The following is a 21,108-nucleotide window of genomic DNA, read 5'->3' as shown; positions in this document are numbered from 1 at the left end:
AATGTTTTATAAAAAAAAAAAAAAAAGGTCTTTTTATGCATAGTAAAAATATAGGGCAAAAACCTACAAACAATTCATTTATTTATTTTTGTTTTTTTGTTTAACTATTTTGACGTAATATTTTGCTAAAAAAAGTATTCCATAGTTTTATTATTTTTTAATGGTCTGATATGAATAGTGATAGTTTAATTTGAAATTAAATAACAAACAAACAACCAAACCCAACGTAGCGTCAAATGTGTCGTTGAACAAAGAAGTTCAAGATTCGAATTGAAATACGTATAGAGTCGTGTAAGTCTATTTATTTATTTATTTATTTATAATAATTATTTATTTGAATTTGAATTTGGGACAAATGGGCAGTTCCCTTGAATATTCTATATTTTCGTACAACAGATCTAACATGTCTTATTCTTTATTTTAATTTATAAAAATATACAATATTGTGTTACTTGTATAATACAAATACAATTGGACAGATGTTAGCTTGGAAAATAACATCTATAAGAATATATGATGTCACAGCTCATGTTTTGTGTTTTTAATTATTATTATTATTATTATTATTATTATTATTATTATTATTATTATTATTATTATTATTATTTGTTAGTGGTTATATTTGTGCTTAATCATCATCAAATAAATATTTAAAGAAATAAATAGCCAAGTGTTTAGCTATTAGAGCATGCACCTATTGGTAGTTGCAAATTTGTACTTATATATATATATATATATTAGATATATAATATAATATTTATTTATTTATTTGCACATGTGCATTTATTAAATAAAATAAAATAATTATTTCCTTCCTATCAATATGGAGTATTTGCTAGGATTTCTAACTTTTGCAATTTTACTTTATTTATACTTTATTTTATTTTTTTATAAATACCATTTATAAAATCATTTCGAATAAATTATAGGAACAAAGTGCTCAAAAAAAAAAAAAAAAAACAAAACTTCATCCATCCTATAAATATAGTCTTAATTGGATTAGACACGAGATTTAAGGAATATTGATATTATATGGATAAAAGACTTTTTTGCCCTTATAAGTGTATTAGCTTAAAAAATAGTGGCAATTGTGTAATAAAAATAAAAAAGTGGAGATAATTTTATGGTGATATGATTATTTATGGAAATAAGAATATTGTTTTGGAACAAAGAAAAATGATAAACAAGTCTATTGTATTGAGACGGAAGAATATATATTAAGATTATACCTCTCAAAAAAATAGATATCAAAAGGAAATATAACAACATATTGGGGTGGAGGGTATTAAAAAAAAAATGCATTCACTTGTGTTTTCATCGTACGTAATTTCTTCAAAAATATTTAAAAAATGCAATATATAATATATTATACACAGCACATCACAATAAAATTGGAAAAAAATTAAAGAATATTATTTTTTATAATATTTTTATAGAGAACACATTTTTAATATAAACAAATATCATGTAATATTATTTTACACAGCATGTGTTATTTATATTTTTTATCAATACTATTTGAAGAAATTACCACTGATTTAAGACAATACGTATATGTGATCAATTTTACTTGTTAATACTACTTTCAATACTTACTTATATATATATATATAAAATATTGAATTTGTTCACTTTGTATTTTTAGGTGTAAGTGTTTTTCATTATATACGGAGAATTATACTGGTAATATAAAAAATAATATTTTATGTTTAATTATTAGTTTTTTATGAATAAATAAAATATATATGCATATTATATATATTGAGGAAATAAATAAGAAGAAATAAATTTTAGCCAGTAATACGGTTGAATGTCGACAAAAAAAATATATAATGGCGGCGTCGGTGACGGTATTTTTTTTAAAGAACGAATTTGAGCTATTTTTAAATACTCATTTGAAATTTTGGATTCGCCATTTCTTTTCATAAATTGTTCGTTAGAATCGACATTCTCTGGCGGGCAGTTCGAAATATTGTCCTATTTGGGAATATCCAAAATTATGTTTATTTAACTCCTCAAAATATTTCGCCGATTGAGAAGATTTATTAAATTACGAAAAACGTTATCCGCCATAATGTGATGCGCTTCTGATGCCATTTATGAGTAAGTTAGGAAATATTTGAATAGGTATCCTACGTCAGCATGATGCGTTGACAATAAATATATTTTGCTATTTCGGACATCTATAAATAATATGTATGTTTCATATATTTTTACTTATTAATAAAAATAATAGTAATTTACTATTATTTTTAATTTACCATTTAAAAATAAAACAAAAAAATAGGGAGTATATTCCGAAAAGCATTTTTAAAAGTGTAACAAACGCTCCTGATATTTCTGCAGCTGCGAAATGACAACAATACCCCTCTCCATTTCTCAATAAAAAGCCCTCACGCAGTCCACAGCATTTCCAGACGCCTCCACTTCCCTGCACCAGCAGACTGCCGCCGCCCCCACCGCCCTATAATGGGCCAAATCAAGGCGGCCGCTCCGGCCACCGCCCTCCGCCGCACCTCCAGCGCCGGCGGCGGCGGAAGCGGCTCCATCGTCTTGGAAAAATACCAACTCGGCCGCCTCCTGGGCAGAGGAAGCTTCGCGAAGGTCTATCTGGCCCGATCTCTCGAAAACGTCGACGAGGAGGTTGCAATTAAGGTCATCGACAAAGCCACCACCGCCGCCGCCATGGAACCGCTTATACTCCGGGAGGTTTCCGCGATGCGCCGCCTCCGTCACCACCCGAATGTCCTCGAGCTTCACGAAGTCATGGCGACCAAATCGAAAATCTACCTCGTCATGGAACTCGCCCACGGCGGAGAACTCTTCGCCAGGCTTCACCGGAGCCACCGCTTCTCCGAATCGACGGCGCGGAAATACTTCCAGCAGGTCATCTCCGCTCTCTCCTTCTGCCACCAAAACGGCGTCGTCCACCGCGACATCAAACCGCAGAATCTCCTCCTCGATCGCAACGGTTCGCTCAAAATAACTGATTTCGGACTCTCCGCGTTCTCAGATCAAAAAATTGACGGCCTAGTCCGCACCGCCTGCGGCACGCCTGCGTACACCGCGCCGGAAGTGATCTGCGGCAAAGCTTACGACGGCGAGAAGGCCGACGCCTGGTCCTGCGGCGTTCTCCTCTACGTTTTCCTCACCGGATCTCTTCCCTTCGACGACAGCAATTTGCCTAAAATGTGCCGCGCAATGCACAATCGATCGTACGCTTTACCTGAATGGTTGTCGAAGCCTGCTCGATCCGTGATCCGCAGATTGATGGAACCGAATCCGAATCACAGATTAAACCTCGCCCAATTATCAAACCTCTCCTGGTTTAAGAAATCAATTCCAAAAGAGGCTTCCGATACAATTTTCTATCAGGAGACAGTTTCTCCGAGAGCGAATGCTTTCGACATAATCTCGATGTCGTCGGGGCTGGATTTGTCGGCGCTCTTCGAGCCGGAATCGAGAAATAAAATTGTAAGATTAACTTGTGGTACTGTACAGTTAGTGCAGATTGAAGAGAGAGTGATGAAGGCAGGGGAGGAGTTAGGGTATAAAGTTAATAGGAGGAAATGTGGGGGAATTGTTTTGGCGAAGGGGCCCATGGCGGCGGCGGTGGTGGAGGTTTGGGAAGTGTCGCCGGAGGTGTGGCTGGTGGAGATGAAGGTGGTGGTGGATGGTGGCGCCGCGGCGGAGGCGGTGCAGTGGGAGGAGCTGAAATCAGTGGTGTTGAAAATTGAAGGTATTTCTGCAACAACAATGGCGGATTGATCTGTAACTGAATATATATATATATATATGTTAGGGAAGGAGATGAATTTAACTTAGGATGTGAATTGTGGTTATTTCTATAATCCGATCTGCTCTGCTAATTCAATAATAATAAGTAGTTGATCATTTTGGTTTCTTGATTTGGTGTTCATTTTATGTTTTGATATTTGAATTGAGAATAGCTTCTGTATGATGTGATTTGGTATTTAATGGATGCATAAAAATGTTAAAAATACAAACTTGGAGATTGAATAATAAAAATTTGAAAAAATAAATCGAAATGACTAACCTAAAATAGGAAATAAAAATGATACATAGTAACATTTAAAATAGGAAATAAAAATAATATTAATTCACATTTAATGTTATCAACTGTAACTTTTAGGTTGAATTTGGAAAGGGATTCACGGTCCCTCTTTGCTCCCGGCCTCCATTGCCCCTCAAATACAACTCTATACATATACATAATCAATAGGTTTATTTAACATTTTTTATTAGAATATTTTTTTATAAATATTATTAAAAAATATAAATAAACACATATTAATATGAAATATACATTATTCACTCATAAAAAAATTAATTATTTAATACAATATATTATTTTTTATATTGTGATTTATATATATTATAAATAAATGTGTGATCATTTGACAGGATATGAGTTTTAATATGAGTGGATAATAATTGTTTTTTTTTTTAATAAAAAAAATATAAAAGTGTAATAATATTTTCAGATTAAATTTAGTAAGTAATTCTTAATTTTAAATAAAAGTTTTTATTGAATTGTGCTGAGATCCTAGTGAATTATTCAGATTAAAATTAGTAAGTAATTTTTAATTTTTAATTTTAAATAAAAATTTGATATATTATATAATAATGGTATTATTTAAATTGAATATTATTATATTTACTTTTGTGGTATGTAAATAAGTACTATAAATTTAAATTTAAAATATTTATAAATAGATAGTGCGATTAAAATTATTAAAATAAAAAATATTAGTTTTGTTTAGACAGAATAAAATACAAGAAAAGTGTATATTGATTATTATTTTTAAAACTAAAATAATAAAATTATTTATTAAAACAGATATAAATTTAACAAATAATTTTAAAAATAAATAATAATATAATTTTAGAGAACAAAATATGTTTCTTTACAAAAATTTTCACAAATTTTACTATTTTGACTATGTGTTTTTTTTTCAAAAAAATACAATTTTTTATCTCACAAAATATCTCATCAAATAATATTATTTTAATACCAAATCAAAACCAATTTTTATCAAACTCAACCAAAAGAAACACATCAATCCGTTCATTCGTGTAAAACAATAGAGATATTTGAGATGGACATAAAGTATAATAGTATTATATTAATATTTGTTGTAAAAATATTTTTAAAAGATAAAAATACTCTCCTTTATGTAATTATTATGAAAAATGAGAATAATTTTATAAAAAAAATAGAAGTTGATTATTAAAAATAAAAATAATACTACTATTATTTTAAAACAAACAAAAATTACAAAATAAAACTATTAATTTAAAACTGAAAAAATACTTATACTCCAGTCCTTTGTACTATTTGTGCCTTTATCCACTATAATACAATATTTTAGTAGTAGTTAATTAATAAAAATTTTAAAAATATAATTAATAAATAATTAAAACTATAATTAGTTAATATTAAAAAATTTAAAATCTAAAATGTACATATTTTTTTGAAAAATAAAATAAAATTGTTTTACTTACTATTACAATAATAATAACAATAAAACATTATACCCTAAAACCACTACAGCCGCCGACCCACCCATCGTCTTCTTCTCTCTACTTCTTACCCTCATTCTTTTCCTTTCTTCCTTTTCCGTCTTCTTCTTCACCTCGCTGCTGCTGCCGCCGGTGGTTTTCAAGAGCAATTGTTTAATTTTTTCTTATTCCAGGATCAATATGGTGGGAAGAACTTGAGACTGCTTTCCGTCGGGGTAAGCTTCATCTCAATTGTTCTGCGTTAGGGTTTATCTCTCCTGTTTCGATTTTCTGTTAATTTCGTTGGAGATCTGACATAATCGGAGATTCTATTGGCAGCTTGCTGGTTGGAGCTACGGTTGTTGTGAAGAAGACGACGCAGTGCCTCTCCTGTGACTGTGAGCCATTTCTTCCTTACCTTTTTTTTCACTAATTCGTCTGTTTTTAGTGTTCTGATTTCTTAATTTTGTGCAAGCTGATATGTAAGCGTTTGAATTAGAGAAAATGCATGGCCTGTGGATTGTGAAATCATTTTGTGGGATGCTTTGTTCTGGTTTGGATTAGAACTGGTGAAAGTTTTTATTGAAATATAAACTCGAATGAATTTCCAAAGTTGTTCTTGTATGGTGGAAAGAGAAAAAAATGTGAGAAATTTTCGAACTTTGGTGCAATTTCTTGTCATTTTCAATTGTTATTCAAAAATTCAATTAACGTTAGAGATGATTTGGAACATGGATTGAGTGCTTGCCGTTTCAGAAGTTTTCCAATTGTAATTCAGCTGAGTTGCATCAATTTTCATATCAAAATAACCATTGAATTATGTTCTATTGTGATTTCCTGTCCTGGTTTCGACTAACTATTTGCACCAATGACTATGCATTTCTCTATAACAATAAACGTTTTACGATTAGTCGTTGAAGGGTAGTTCTGTTTATACTTAGATCCACATTTTTAATAGAACTTGCATTTTTAATCATGCGAAAGTGTTAGTGACTCGGGTTGCTTTTGTTGCTTTGTACCGTTTGAACCATGGTTATACCTTCTACGACTACATTATTGTCGTGTATCTTGATGCATTTTTGATACATAAAGGGTTTGTTTACGTGGGGTTTTGTTTTGTATTTTGGTTTGAATAGTGGTTTGAATGTGATGTTTTGGAAGAAAATTGTTTGTTGATATAAAATTACGAGAATTACAAAGTAAAGAAACTAAAAACGAAACTCTAAATAAACAGAGCCAAAATTCGTCAAGATATAAATGTTTGTCTAATTGGGTTTTTGTTTTGTGGTTTTTTGTTTAAATAGTAGTTTGGATGTAATGTTTTGTAAGAAGAAATATGGCATTTATATACAGAATTACGAGAATTGCATAGTAAAGAAATTGAAACCAAACTCTAAATAAACATATAGCCAAAATTAATCAACAAGATATTAATGTAGTGGTAATGTCTAAAGCTACGAACATATCCGAATTCAACTTAATTTGATACACATTTCCACTAAGTTCTAACTAGAAATTTATTCAACTTTGAGTAATTGAGTAGTGGCTTATTTGCATGGATCTATATGCCGATTTAATATTAAAAAAACGTTTTGTGCTCGTTTTTATTCTCATCCAGTCGAAACAATTACTTCAAATGCAGAGCCATGGTTGAGGTATGGTGGACCCTTTTGGGGGCGGCTGTTCCGGTGTTGGTCGCCGGTCAAGCCTTAAGAATCAAGGCAAGAAACACCGAGGAGCAACGAATCAAAAGCGCCCGGGGCAGGGAGAAGAGCGGCGACGACGTGTTTGTGTGCGAAAGGGTCTGCACGTCGAACCGAATGCTGAAAAAAGTCGGGACGTTCTCGAAAGATCCAATCCCCGACACATGCGTGACGGTGTGTGGCGTCTCGGAGCTCGACGCCTGCGCCGACGCCTGCGCCCGGACCGTGTGTGTTAACCAACACCAGGTACCCAACTGGAACGACGTCTGCCTCCGCCGATGCCAAAGTGAGTGTCTTAAACTCTCTAATTCTCGTTCTTTATGATGATGCATTTTGCTCTCTTTCTCTCTACTATCTTAATTTGCTTGATTGTTGCTAAGTAGTTCACTTTAATTATGTGATCAGTGAAAATGAATTTGAATTGGTAGTAGTTTTCTTGGTGGTAATCTTAATTGGGCCGGATTGGATAAATTTGTTTTGGGCCGGCCCATTGTATGGGTTTTCTTTACCAATATCGGGTTGGATCGTCGGTTTCTCGACGATGGTCTGAACCGTAATTGGTCTGGTAGTTTTTTGGTAGTAATCTTAATTGGGCCGGCCCATCTTATGTAATTTCTTTACCAATATTGGGTTGGATCGTCGGTTTCTCGGCGATGATCCGAACCGTAATTGGGTCTGGTAGTTTTCTTGGTAGTAATCTTAATTGGGCCGGCCCATCTCATGTAATTTCTTACCAATATCGGGTTGGATCGTCGGTTTCTCAACGACGGTCCGAACCGTAATTGGTCTGGTAGTTTTCTTGGTAGTAATCTTAATTGGGCCGGATTGGATAAATTTGTTTTGGGCCGGCCCATCTCATGTTCTTTTTTACCAATATTGGGTTGGATCGTCGTTTTCTCAGCGACGATCCAAACTGCATTCATTTTAATTAGAACTACTCTTTTCGCATACTCAATTCAAAAGTATCTATTTAAACATAGTTCATATATATATATATATATTAAATTATTTTTATTTTTATAAAATTGCTTTTTTTTTTTCTTTGTACTTACAATGGCTAAAATATTAATTATTTTATATACTTTTTCGTCTCTTACATAAGCAAAAAATATTACAATGAGTTAGAGCTGAAGGAGGAAGAAATATTAAATATAAATCAATGGTATAGAAAAAGATGTCTATATATATATATATATTTGCTAGTGTTTTAGATTTGATTTATTGAATGAAAAATATGTATGGAATCTAATTTTGTGCTCTATTTTCCTTTCTAGGTTGTACAAAATTGTTTTCATTATTTTCAAAGTTAAAAATTATAATATTTTTTATATATATATATATTTTTATATATATAGAAGACAAAGTAATAGAAGTTACACACTCATTAAAACTTGTGTTTAAAAATGTAACACACATTTGGATATCGAAGACAATATATATATATATGTATATATATATATTAAAAATGTGATTTTATTGTGTTTTGTATTTATATTATTGATTTAAATAGTTATTTGATTTGATATTTTATGAGTTTATTTTCATTGGGGAGTGAGTGAATAGTAGAAAAATATAAAGGGGTGTAGACTGGGAAGTTTATCGTGTGACGGACGAAAATGGAAAGTGTGATATGATATGTAAGTTATGTATAATTATATTAATTAATTATTTTATTATATAAGTTTGAGTAATTGAATTTAATGTTATCATTTGAATCCGCACCGAAAAAATTATTCACTAAAATAAATATATATTTTTTTGGTTGTACGCAAGAAGTCTAATATAGAGAAAATATGAGTGTGTTTGCTAACTTTGGTTTTATTATTTTTATTTTTTTCTAAAAAAAATATTAAACCAAATGTTTACTTATTTATTTATCATTATATTAAAACTTATTTTTAAATTTAAAATATCACATAAAAATTCAAATTATTTTTATTTAAAATTATAGTATTTAAATTTCGTAGCAAATGAGTTTATTAATTAACTTTCCTATAAATAGACTTTATGTGCTAATAAGGACTGCGGCTGCTGTTACCGTTAGCCCTACGGATTAATTCATGACCGTTCGATTATATATGTACCAAAGCAAATAAATTAGATTTTACTATAAAATTAATTTAATAAATTTATATATATATATATATTCAGTATTGACTAAAATTTTGAATTGAAATAGTTAGTTGATGTGATATAAATATGTATTAATGCGATGATTTGAATGTAAAATTAAATTTTAGTGTAATATAATAAATATTTAATTTGATATTTTTTAAAGAATTTTTTTTTAGAATAGTAAAATCAAAATCAAAATTTTACGTATGAACCTGTCAGACTTTGTATGGATCCAATAATCATAATTTAGCCCTCCCAAGAGTAGGCTGAGTTTATTCATGTAATTTTGTGGTTTATTTTCACTTTGTTCTTCCGGTTTTAAATTGCAGTATATGTAATTATGTAAATAATAGTATAAAAAATAATATTTATATTGAATATTAATTTTTAATTTTTAATTTTTTATGTTTTGGTAAATGATGACATGTAATTATGTAAATAATAGTATAAAAAATAGTAATATTTATATTGAATATTAATTTTTTTATTTTTTACTTTTTTGTAAATGGTGACATAGTATTCCCTCCATTCACTTTTTTGTGTTTAACTATTTCCATTTTTGTCTATTTCACATTATTGTCTTCATTTTTAAGAAAAAATAATTATACAAATTACATTTTAAATTTTATAATCAATAATTTTTTACTCTTAATTAAATTAATTACTTATCTTAATTTTAGTCTATAATTATTTATATTATATAATAATTATTTTTAAGAATATATTTTTTAATTATTTATTAGTTATATTTTAACTAAATTATCTAATCTACTATAAATCATATACAAAAGATGGGAGGAATGAAGTATATAATATATTGAGAATCGCATAAAAATTAGTTGAAAGAACAAATCCTAAATATTTAATGTGATTTAAATATAACTGGATGCAATATTATGCATAAAAAATGGATTTTAATATAATATTATAAATTAAAAATAAATATTTGATACAATATTTTTAAAAGAATATTCCGTTTTTTAACATTTACGTATTTTTGTCCATCCCATTCAAAAGTTTATATTTCTCTTTTTAGTAATTGTACCTTCTTCTTTTTTTACACTTATTTACCATATTACTTCATTTTATTATACATTTATCTAAAAATAAGGACAATTTGATCATTCCACTATTACATCAACTCATTACTATTAAAATATTAATATTCTCTAATTTGCGTGCAAAAAATAAATATAAACCTTAGAGTTGGATTGATGAAATATTAGAATAAATTGCATAGAACCCACATGTGATTTAATAAAATTGTGCCAAATCTTTCATATTTTCAAAATTACGTCAAACCCCCTCATGATTTCATAGATTCAGCGTCTAACTCTTCGACCGTCCTTATTTAAGGGTGTTTGACATACACACGCTCAACCTATAAATGAATTTCAAAATTTTTATTTCTAAACTTTAAAATTACAAATATTTTCATTTTATCTTATATTTAATCTCAAAGAACAATTAAAAAAAAAAAAACTCTTAAAGACCATAGAAAAACAATTATTTTTTACTATATTTACTGTTCATTGAGGTTAAATCGATAAATAATTAGTATATTTGTAATCTCAAGGATTTACAAATAAAAATTATGAAATATATTCACAGTGCTTGTCGAACGCTGTTAAATAAGAATAGCCGAAAGGATTAAACGCAGAGTTTAGAAAACCATAAAAAAAAATTTGACGCAATCTCGAGAAACAACAGGTGGAATTTATACAAATTTGCTGAAATATTAATAAAAAACTTCAAATATATATATATATATATGTATGTATATTATAAACAGCTTTTACCTAATCGTCCCTATGGGACTCTTATTTGGTGAAGGATATATTTCAATTCAAAGCCCTAAAAGTCTCCACATTTATCATATGGTTATTTGGTAGTATTGGTGTGGTCACTTCTACAATTACGAAAAATGAACCCCTATTCTATAGCCATTAAAAAATAAATAAATAAAAATTCAATTTCGACTAATTTTTAACTTCATATCTACCCTCATCGATCAAGAACAAAATAATTTGCCGAGAGTATACATCGCGGTCATGAGATACACAACCACGGAATTAGTTGCCTCGGGTAGAGTTTTGAAAAATCATTCAACTCTCAAAGAAGTAGCGATTGTTGCCGATAATAAAAGCATCGTACCGACAAAGGAAATGCCGTATTACAATAACTCCAAGACAGAATAGTAATTCATTAATGTTTTATGTTTAATAATTATGATTAGATAAGAAGGTAATTAACTTCAAATATCTTAGAATTAAACTACAAAGAATCTATTCAACCATGCACAATTTTGTAACATATGCTTTTTTTCTTTTAATTTTTTATACAAAAAACATTCAATTTTCATTTACATATAACAATAATAATAATAAAATAATAATTTACATACTTCTTAATTTATACCATTCGATCTTACCTTTATTTACAAGTTGGCAAAATTACTACTAACTCATGTAGTTTTAAATCTCATCGTATGTTTAAAAATTGCACGGCGTTCTAATTTCAAATATATTGCATAAAAATTCTTTTTACATTTCTTTGTCATCTATATCTTTTAGACCGTGGAAATTTTATGCAATATTTTTAAAAGTATAAAAAAATATTGTGCAATTTTTAAAGTACAAAGATAATTTACATTAAGTTTCGAAACTAAGAATTACAAACAATGTTGCCATTCAATTTCGCTACTATTATAATTCTACAATTTACACACTCACTTTATCCAATTTTTTTCTCACATCATTCACTTATTTTCCACGTTTTATATCAATCAATTTTTTTTTAAAATATAAATTAATATAATAGTATTATATTTATTAAAATCTATGCACAACTCATGTAAACATATTTTTCAAAATAAATAGTGTGTTTCTTTCCTACCTTTACAAAATTTTATACTATTAGGACTCTGCACTTCCTAAAAATATATATATTTTTTCACAAAATATCACATTATATATTACTTAAATAAACAACTAAAAACCCCCAAAACTCAATCCTGACCGAAAAGAAGCACAAATTTTAGTACAAAATATCATATTTAACAATTATTTCATCGTAAAACCAAAACCAAAACACAAACACAAATAGTGAGAATTCCACAATAAAAAAATAAAAAAATAAAAAAAAACTTCTAAAAAAGAACATAACCAAAATAAACAAACCAAAGCTTGTGACAAAGGAAATCCTAATTAGTGCAAATACATAGGTTCAACTTTACAAGGCTTTATAGTGTCGACTACCATTCATAAACAATTGCCAAACCTATTCTTCAAAGATTACTATTGACATAAACTTTTATGTTGCTTCTTAAACAGGGATTAGTTTTCGGCCTACACATAAATAATACTCGCCTAACGATAAATTACTTAAAGAGATCACTATGCACGTAAAAGGGTAAGAATGTATAAAAAAAGTAAAACATTTCTACCGATCCTACACCAGCTAAAGTGTCGACTGCAAAATTAACCAAACCATTCTCAAAGATTTCATTTGGCGTTCATAATTAGATCCCCTGTTGACGGAAATATGCACGTAACCATTACGTGTGCTAATGTTATATGACATGGAGATCTACATGAGGGCCGCGTTAGCACACATGCTGGTCATGTGCGCAGATTCATCGACATCGGACCAAAATATTAACAATGGTAATTATGAATTATTTTCAGAGATGGTCCAAATATGACTAAGTAATAAAGTACACTTTGTTAGGGATGGCAACTTAGCTATTGAGATATGAAACTGGGTTCTACAGATAATCAACTTCTTTCCTATTTAAAATGTCCCTAAACATTAATAAATTTTCTTTATTTAGATACAATCTGTTCTCCCAGCGCTAATTTTCAATTTCAATTCCCCAAAAATAATACTCTCTTCGTCCCATATACCATGTCCACGTTGCCGTTTATGTCCGTCCCACATACCATGTCACTTTCCTTTTTTGGAAAATAATTACACACTTTAATCTCATTTTAAATTTTTAATTTTTTTTTAAAAAATTTTAATTAAACTAATTAGTTATCTTAATCTTAATTTATAATTATTTATATTATACGATAATTATTTTTACTAATATATTCTTAATTATCTACTGATTACACCCCTCCTAAAATACCGTACACGGTAAGAGGGACGGAGGTAGTAATAAAAAACATAAAATATTTTATACAAAAATCAAAAAGTAAAAACACTTTAAATACTTCTTATAAAAAGTCAAAAAGTCATTACAAAAAATAAAAAAATTAAATATTCAACCTAAAATAGCATATTTTATATTTTTTACACAATTTCTCATACCACACATAAAAAATTATTTCACCTAAAAATGTTGGGTTAAAAGATTAATTTTTTTTCTTACAGTCTAAATACAAATTAAACTAATTTATAGAACATACCAAAAATACATACAAGAACAAAATAAAAGTACACGAGCAAAAATAATGAAATGAAGAGTATTTATATATTTAAATTATAGTATAATATTAAGGCTTTTTATTTAGGCTTATAATTTTTTTATACACTGAAAAATATCAATTATTATTATATATATATACACATTTTCTGGTTATTAAATTCGACTTTAAATTCGAAGCGGTTCCCAATACCCAACCTCAAAATTTATTTTCATAACAAACTCAATACTCAAATAATAGAATATGACCTCAACTAAATGAGTCAGGTCTAAACAGTAAGTCTACAAGCCCCCTTTACCATCCCTACCTACGTCATAAAATATTAACTCTAAAATCTATTTTTTTATTTTTATATTCAATGTATCAAATTCACAATTCAAATATTATATTATATGCCATCAATTCATATAACACCAAATACCTGTTTCCTATTATTTTTTACTATTTCTAAAACAATTTAAAATCCCAACACTTCTAAAACATAAAAGCCTTTAATTTTTTAGGTCTGAATATGGTCTCACACTATCTATCACTTTTTCTTTTTTTTTCTTGAAATCCATCGAATCAAATACATATTATTTATTTAATCGTATAAAAAAAAAAAAAAACAAATCTTCATTAAAACATCACACCAAATACCAGTTTAGATCATATTAAATACTACTTCAACTCGAAATTTCACTATATCGACGAACCTAAAGCCAAACATTTAAGGAACACACCCAACATAGTTTTGGATTTTAGTTAAAAAAATATCTCGTAAGATTATATTTTTATAGAAAATCACAATGTTGCACAATAAAGCTATTGAAACCAAACTCTATTTATCAAAGATTTTTGCAATTAAAATTTTTTTTTCTTTAAAAAATATCAAATCAAACAATTATTGTTTATATTTTATATTATATTAAAATCTATTTATATTCAAAACATCAAATCAACATCTATTTATATCACATCAAACAACTATTCAAACTTCAAATTTTTACTATTCAAAAATCCAAATCCAAAAATCCAAACCTACGCACCTTTCACTATTTGGACTCTATATTTTCGGATATATATAAATATAGACATATTTCTTTTATAAAATATCACATCAAATATTATCTATACAAAAAACTCAAACCTAAAAAACCCAATCCTCACCAACAAGAAACAAACCAAAAATCCTAAAATCATCAACAATATGAGATTACCATGATCTCCCCCCTACCATGAAAAGCATTTAGAAAAAAAAAAAACTTCAAGAGATTCTCCATGGAATTAACCAAACCCTACTTCATTCATATACTCCAATTCCTATGGTGATTCTTTCATAAAAAATTCCCTAAATTGTATGCTAGAAATTAGGCCAATTCAGAAGAAATGCAAATAACAGATTCTAACAGTGTCAGCCAGTGTGGCCACCAAGAATTAAATACGTTGGTAGCTAATAACTCACTAACAAACCAAACCTATCCGATTCCTGTCACCAAGAATTAATTACTTTGGCAGCTATGAACTCGGTTAAGTCAGATAGGTTTGGCACTATAAAGAACCTCAGATATGTTGCTTGCCTATGCACAGACACAACCAACACCCAACGCAGTCGAGAAATTAAATTTTTCAGAAGAAAGACGAGCAAGAATGGTACCTGACGGCCAAACGGCAGCAGCTTCTTCTCCGGTGGTTCATGTTGTGAGCAGAGAAGATGAGAGAAATTTCCGTTCCTCGATCAAGCTGAAATACATTAGGCTTGGTTGTCGCTACCTGATTTCCAATGGCCTGTATGTTGTGGCGATATCCGTTGCTCTTGCAATGGCAGCCAATGTGTCGATGTCCCATGTTTACGATATCCTGCAGCTGTGCAACTATCATCTCAGATATAATGTTCTTTCCGTGGTGGTGTGTGTGTCTGTGATGTCGATTTTAGCCACAGTTTACTTCATGAGCAAGCCGAGAAGGGTTTACCTGGTGGATTTTTCTTGCTACAAACCTGACGATCCGTCCTTCATGTGCACCAAAGAGATGGTCCTGGAACTGATTTCCGGCGTTGTGAATGAAGAAAGTTCAGCTTTCATAAAGAAGGTTCTAGAGAGGTCGGGAGTCGGGGACAAGTGCTATGCCGCTGGTATCAAAGATTTTCCACCAAAAAGACCCTTTGATTGCGCCAGGAACGAAGCTGAGACAGTCATAATTGGAGCTATTGACGACCTGTTTGCGAAAACCAGAGTGAATCCTAAAGAAATCGGTATTCTTATAGTCAATATCTCTGCTTTCAACCCCACCCCGTCTCTTTCTGCCATGATCGTCAATCGCTACAAGCTAAGGGGGGATGTCGTGAGCTGCAACTTAGGCGGCATGGGCTGCAGCGCTGGACTGATAGCCATAGACCTTGCAAAGAGGCTCTTGCAGGTAAATTCGACGAACTTCAAATTACTGCAATGTTAAGAACATTTTTAGAGCTCTAAATACACAATCTACGAAAGGATAAAAAGCTAAAATCAAAAGAAACTCGAGACTTGTAAATAAATAGACCGACATAACTATTGTTGTAAATGTATATCATTCCTTAAACTTAAATTAATGTCCTCCGGCTCTTCTACAGGGGCAGCGCAACACGTATGCACTGGTCATGAGTTTAGAGTCTATGACACACAATTACTACGCCGGAAAAAACAGATCAAAGCTTCTTTCAAACTGCCTTTTCCGAATGGGAGGGGCAGCCATTCTCTTATCAAACCGATTTTCTGATCGCAGACGGTCAAAATATGAACTCATACACACGCTACGTACACATAGAGGTGCTGATGACAGGTCTTACAAGTGTGTAATTCAAGAGGAAGATGACGAGGGGTACCTCGGTATGTCGCTGTCCAAAGACCTGATGAATGTTGCTGGAGAGGCGTTGCAGGCACACATCACGACACTCGGACCCTTGGTACTTCCCATGTCGGAGCAGCTCCTATTCCTGGCCACATTGTTAGCAAGGAAGGTTTTCAAGATGAAGATAAAACCACACGTTCCGGATTTCAAGCTTGCCTTTGAGAACTTCTGCATTCACACAGGCGGGAGAGCAGTTTTGGATGAGCTGGAGAAGAATCTGAATCTCACCGGACACGACATAGAGCCTTCAAGAATGACTCTATACAGGTTTGGAAACACTTCCAGCAGTTCAATCTGGTACGAATTAGCATATTCTGAGGCCAAAGGGCGCGTCAAAAAAGGCAACCGTGTCTGGCAAATAGCATTCGGGTCTGGTTTCAAGTGCAACAGCGGTGTCTGGCGTGCACTTAAAACAATTGACCCAACTAAAGAGAAAAATGTATGGACAGATGAGATTAACCAGTTTCCAGTTCACATACCCAAAACAATGCCGATTGGCTCTTAAACTTCATCTTCCTCTCGAGAGAACAAGAGGAACGATTAGTCTCCACCAAGCTACCTCCCAGTTAGGTACAATGAAAAGCATAGGCAGTGGATAATTACAATGTAGAACTTTTACATAATATGCCTTAACCATTGTTTACCATCTGATTGGGACCATGTATCGTCATAATATATTCAAGTTGCAGAATGTGTAAAACAGCAGGAACAATCAGGGAATAAATGTCGATGCAATTTCATAGAATTTTTGTGATGTAAAGCATGAATGAAATGGTTCTATACATGTAGGATAATAACATTGATAGGGACCATATCTCGTCGTAATATATTCGAGTTGCACAATGTGTAAAACAGCAGGAACAATCAGGGAATCAATGTCGATGCAATTCCATAGTGTTTGTGACGTAAATCTTCAACTAAATGGTTCTATTCATTTAGGATAGTAACATTCACCTAACCTAAATAAAGTCATAGTATTTCGAAGAATATAACAGCTAGAAGTAAACGATTGATCCAACTACTAATCTAGAAAACTTACAGGAGATATATGAGATGGTCCCAATTCCCAAGAGTGTTTACTTCCTACGAATCTACAACAATGGTCCTATGCTATCATGTACATGATATATTATTGTCCGCCTACTTATATAGCATTCAAGAAAGACGTACCACTCATTTTAATTTGCAACTATATGCCAGCCATTCTGTAACTTTCTATATACAGAAAGGATTTCTACAAATACCGAAAAAGTGGGACCTTCAAGTAAAATGACTAGAAATTCTTTTTTTGGTTCACAGACAACGGCGAAGCAGATTCACTTCAAGACGCAAAATATTTGAACTAGTCCACGGTTATTACTTAGACGAGCAAAAGCAGATGAAAATGGACAGCTTCGACAAGGACAAGTCGAGATTAAAAATAATTGTAAAAAAGCATCCAGGTACAACAGTATTATAAAGACGAAACACAAAAGGCTCATCAAACAAAATAAAAAGCTTTCTTACGTTCAATTTATGAGCCTACATTTGAAACAAGGAAATATGCAACGGCGAATTACATGCCCCAAATACCACGAGCCAACGCAACTTTGTTGGTTGGCCTAGACGTCAATTCATATAATATCCGAGCAAATGTATCAGAATACCTTGTCTCTGAGAAAAGCAACTCTGCGAATGCATTTTCATATGCTAACAACAAAGGCTTGTTCTGTGGTTCCAGAACAAGATTCTCCAGAATTAATGCCGCTTTCCTGCAGATCTCCGGCACTGGATGTGGCATCTTAATAACCTTCAATAGCCGATCAATTGCCCTGAAAGCGTATCAAGTGCCTGGCTTAAAAACAAAGTTTACAAGGAATAACATGATAGAATCTACGGCCACAGAAATAATGTTAAAAACATCCCAACCATCTTTCACTCGCAAGTTTCAAACGGCAATCCATATTAACTTCTGCAAGGTTATATAGTGCACCAACTGCCGCTGCTTGAGATTCACTGCCTTGAAAGCTCATTAATTCGACTAACCGCTTGAAAATCTGCACCTTTCACAAATCATGTTACCAATCGACCAAATTGTGTGCAAGCAGCGCTTAAGCAAGATATGAAAAGAGGTACAAAGTAGACCTGTGGAGTAAACGGACTAAGGAAAGGTTCATTTTCAGGATTCAGTATCAAACGGCCAAGTAATTCGGCAGCTGCACAGTGCCAAGCTCTCACAGAAGATCCTAACATTCCGACGATAGCCTGCACAGCTTGTTGTTCTCTGGAACAAAGCAATTAATTAACAACGGAACATTCAGGTTGAAATAGAAGCAATTAAAGAAAAGGCAAGTCCAAGTCTCACGTTATTTTAATGTGTGAAGGCTTTGATGAGCTAAATATCCGAAGGTCTAGTAAAGGACCTAAGTTCATAATCGTCTCGAGTGCATTCGTCACAAGTTCTTCATCCTCTGTCATCATTCAAGAATTTCATAACTATGCATAATAAAGAAGAATTTCGAGAGGCAAATTGATAATCCACAGACAATAAAATCTTATCTTACCATATTCTTTCTACAATACAAGATTACAATCAGCAAAATATCAAAATCACATGATGCAAACAGAAGTATTTCATAATTGCAGAACGAAATAACTGATTATAAAAGAGTTCGACGATGTTGAACCTGTAACATAATCTTCCAAACACTGAAACATAGTTTCAAGACAGTGACGGTTTTGGCCCATTGCAACTTCATTATCAGGCATAAACGAGAAATTTCGAATAATATTAGATGCAGCTACGGCACATTGCTGCTTTTCAGCACGCCCTTCCTCGTCAAGGTTAAAGAGGCCATCCTCCTCAAACCACCAAGCTGTGGAATGAGTTTTGGAAGTAAACTTTCGCGTCGATATTTCATCATTCACTGAACCAGATCCTGCACTGCTATTTATGCATATACAAACAAAGATTTCACACAAAACTATAATTCATAAATAAGGAATACAGTTGGATATTACATTTGTCACTCACCCTGGACGCGGAATAGAATCACCAGAATTCAAGCTCTCATATTCATTTCCATATCCGGTGACCGTCGAATTCGCACCAAGCAGCCGTACACGCGGCCCCTTTGTGAGGATCCTCGGTAGGGATATGTCTCGCCAGTCATCTATCTAATTTAACGAAGAATAACTTAAATCTTAAGAGAAAATCTAATTCATCCACACAAGGAAATGCAATTTAGGAGCAAACATACAACTTGAAGCAGAGCATCGAGCAGCCCTGGAATCTTGGCAAGAGGAGTAGCATCCTTCCGAACCTCGTCTTTCTCCTTGAATGAAAGCAGTGTAAGAGCATTCAATGCCCATGTCAATTCACTTTTTAGGCCACTTTGGAGAGCTAAAACTATTCTTTTGTTATTGTGATCTGCAAAATCGTTTACAGAAGAACAGATAACCAGAGCCTAAACTATTTCAACAACTCATTCCAATCAAATTTCTAGGGCAAGCACAGATACGAAAAGCTGTTTAATCGATTATTCATGGAGTTTGCTTGCCACAGGTTTACGCATTCCAATAAATGCAGAGATCCAAAATTTGAAAGAGAGAGGGAAATTAGGGTTTCAAAAACTGACCGGCGAAGGCGGAGTGAACTTGGAGGGAGGGGCCGAGGAGCGTGGAAGGTGCGGCGGAGTCACCCGCCGCAGCCGACGCCGCGGCGGCGGCGGAAGCGGAGATAGTACTGCCGAACGGGCGACCTCTCTTGGCGGCGGGAGTGGCGGAGCCACCGGCGGCTCCGCCTTGCCTGACTTGATCCCTCCTTTGCATCTCTCGTGTTCTTTTTTCCGGACCTTCAGTTGGGCCTATCAATGGATATAATGGGTTTTATCAACTTTTATTACGCTTCCAAAACCCTAAAGCCCATTAAAGAAATACATTGTATAATTTAATTATTAAAATTATATATGCTCTTAAGTTTTTATTGTTATACTCAATTCGTTTATGGGAAATAAATTTTGATTTGTATAAAAATTATAAGCTAAATTCACGAAATCTATATAAATTATATCAAATTTCTTCATGATTTTAGAAATATTAAGCCCCAAAAAAAACAATAAAAAAATTTATAAGAAAAAATAACTATTTATGAGTATATTTATTATTTTTTAGGTTAAAGTATAAGAAATTTGTAGCAATTTCGTAAAATCACACATAAATTTTGTAGCAATTTTGTGCAATTCTGCAAAAATTATAAGTAAATTGATTATTGAACATAATCTGAATAAGACACTTTCTAAATTTAGAAAAAAGAAAACAATAGCTATTTACACGTCAATTTTAATAACTTTCAAATTCTGACACCTCCAAATTTGCATACCATCTAGTGTAATTTGGCTTGTCGGGCCTAGTTTGTGGGGTATTAAATTCGGTCGAAAATTTATTCAGTGTCGAATAGCCGCTGCGGATTCCCCGTAAGTGAGATCATG

At 31.8% G+C, this 21,108-nt stretch overlaps 4 protein-coding genes across 6 annotated transcripts; 3 read left to right on the top strand and 1 right to left on the bottom strand.

Annotated features, from left to right (window-relative positions):
• Nucleotides 1-2,354: 2,354 nt before the first annotated feature.
• Nucleotides 2,355-3,905, top strand: LOC127249111 (CBL-interacting serine/threonine-protein kinase 7-like). The gene has a single exon (XM_051271746.1). It carries the CDS (start codon nt 2,470-2,472, stop codon nt 3,766-3,768), a length of 1,299 nt encoding a protein of 432 aa, XP_051127703.1. The 5' UTR covers nt 2,355-2,469; the 3' UTR covers nt 3,769-3,905.
• A 1,650-nt stretch (nt 3,906-5,555) lies between these two features.
• Nucleotides 5,556-8,927, top strand: LOC127249413 (uncharacterized protein At5g64816). The gene is made up of 3 exons (XM_051272189.1): nt 5,556-5,759; nt 5,863-5,921; nt 7,166-8,927. Exon 3 carries the CDS (start codon nt 7,170-7,172, stop codon nt 7,548-7,550), a length of 381 nt encoding a protein of 126 aa, XP_051128146.1. The 5' UTR covers nt 5,556-5,759; nt 5,863-5,921; nt 7,166-7,169; the 3' UTR covers nt 7,551-8,927.
• Nucleotides 8,928-15,319: 6,392 nt separating this feature from the next.
• Nucleotides 15,320-18,099, top strand: LOC127249225 (3-ketoacyl-CoA synthase 11-like). Its single transcript, XM_051271934.1, has 2 exons — nt 15,320-16,168; nt 16,362-18,099. Exons 1-2 carry the CDS (start codon nt 15,320-15,322, stop codon nt 17,142-17,144), a joined length of 1,632 nt encoding a protein of 543 aa, XP_051127891.1. The 3' UTR covers nt 17,145-18,099.
• Nucleotides 18,100-18,119: 20 nt separating this feature from the next.
• LOC127249226 (armadillo repeat-containing protein LFR) lies at nt 18,120-20,473 on the bottom strand. 3 transcript variants are annotated; one of them, XM_051271935.1, is made up of 8 exons: nt 20,257-20,473; nt 19,879-20,048; nt 19,653-19,795; nt 19,306-19,565; nt 18,984-19,089; nt 18,764-18,902; nt 18,548-18,675; nt 18,120-18,450 (listed from the first exon to the last, which is right to left on the bottom strand). In XM_051271935.1, the coding sequence occupies exons 1-8, from the start codon at nt 20,447-20,449 to the stop codon at nt 18,195-18,197; spliced, it is 1,395 nt and encodes a 464-aa protein (XP_051127892.1). In that variant the 5' UTR covers nt 20,450-20,473; the 3' UTR covers nt 18,120-18,194. The 3 variants fall into 3 exon arrangements, with proteins under 3 accessions (XP_051127892.1, XP_051127893.1, XP_051127895.1); XM_051271936.1 differs by having other exon boundaries at nt 19,306-19,562; XM_051271938.1 differs by having other exon boundaries at nt 19,653-19,791; nt 20,257-20,403.
• Between the last annotated feature and the right edge of the window lie 635 nt (nt 20,474-21,108).

This window comes from Andrographis paniculata, unplaced genomic scaffold (assembly GCF_009805555.1).
Source record: "Andrographis paniculata isolate CXL003 unplaced genomic scaffold, ASM980555v1 Contig35END, whole genome shotgun sequence".
NCBI lineage: Eukaryota > Viridiplantae > Streptophyta > Magnoliopsida > Lamiales > Acanthaceae > Andrographis > Andrographis paniculata.
The sequence above is the reverse complement of the archived record's forward strand: the minus strand, read 5'-3'. Positions and strand labels throughout refer to the sequence as shown.

Coding starts and splice junctions, on each gene's coding strand:
- LOC127249111 (XM_051271746.1), top strand. CDS start 2,470: ATGGGCCAAATCAAGGCGGCCGCTCCGGCCACCGCCCTCCGCCGCACC.
- LOC127249413 (XM_051272189.1), top strand. CDS start 7,170: ATGGTTGAGGTATGGTGGACCCTTTTGGGGGCGGCTGTTCCGGTGTTG.
- LOC127249225 (XM_051271934.1), top strand. CDS start 15,320: ATGTTGCTTGCCTATGCACAGACACAACCAACACCCAACGCAGTCGAG. Junction 16,169..16,361: donor TTGCAAAGAGGCTCTTGCAG/GTAAATTCGACG, acceptor GCTCTTCTACAG/GGGCAGCGCAACACGTATGC.
- LOC127249226 (XM_051271935.1), bottom strand. CDS start 20,449: ATGCAAAGGAGGGATCAAGTCAGGCAAGGCGGAGCCGCCGGTGGCTCC. Junction 19,566..19,652: donor GATTCTATTCCGCGTCCAGG/GTGAGTGACAAA, acceptor ATGCATAAATAG/CAGTGCAGGATCTGGTTCAG. Junction 19,090..19,305: donor TTTGGAAGATTATGTTACAG/GTTCAACATCGT, acceptor GAATGATGACAG/AGGATGAAGAACTTGTGACG.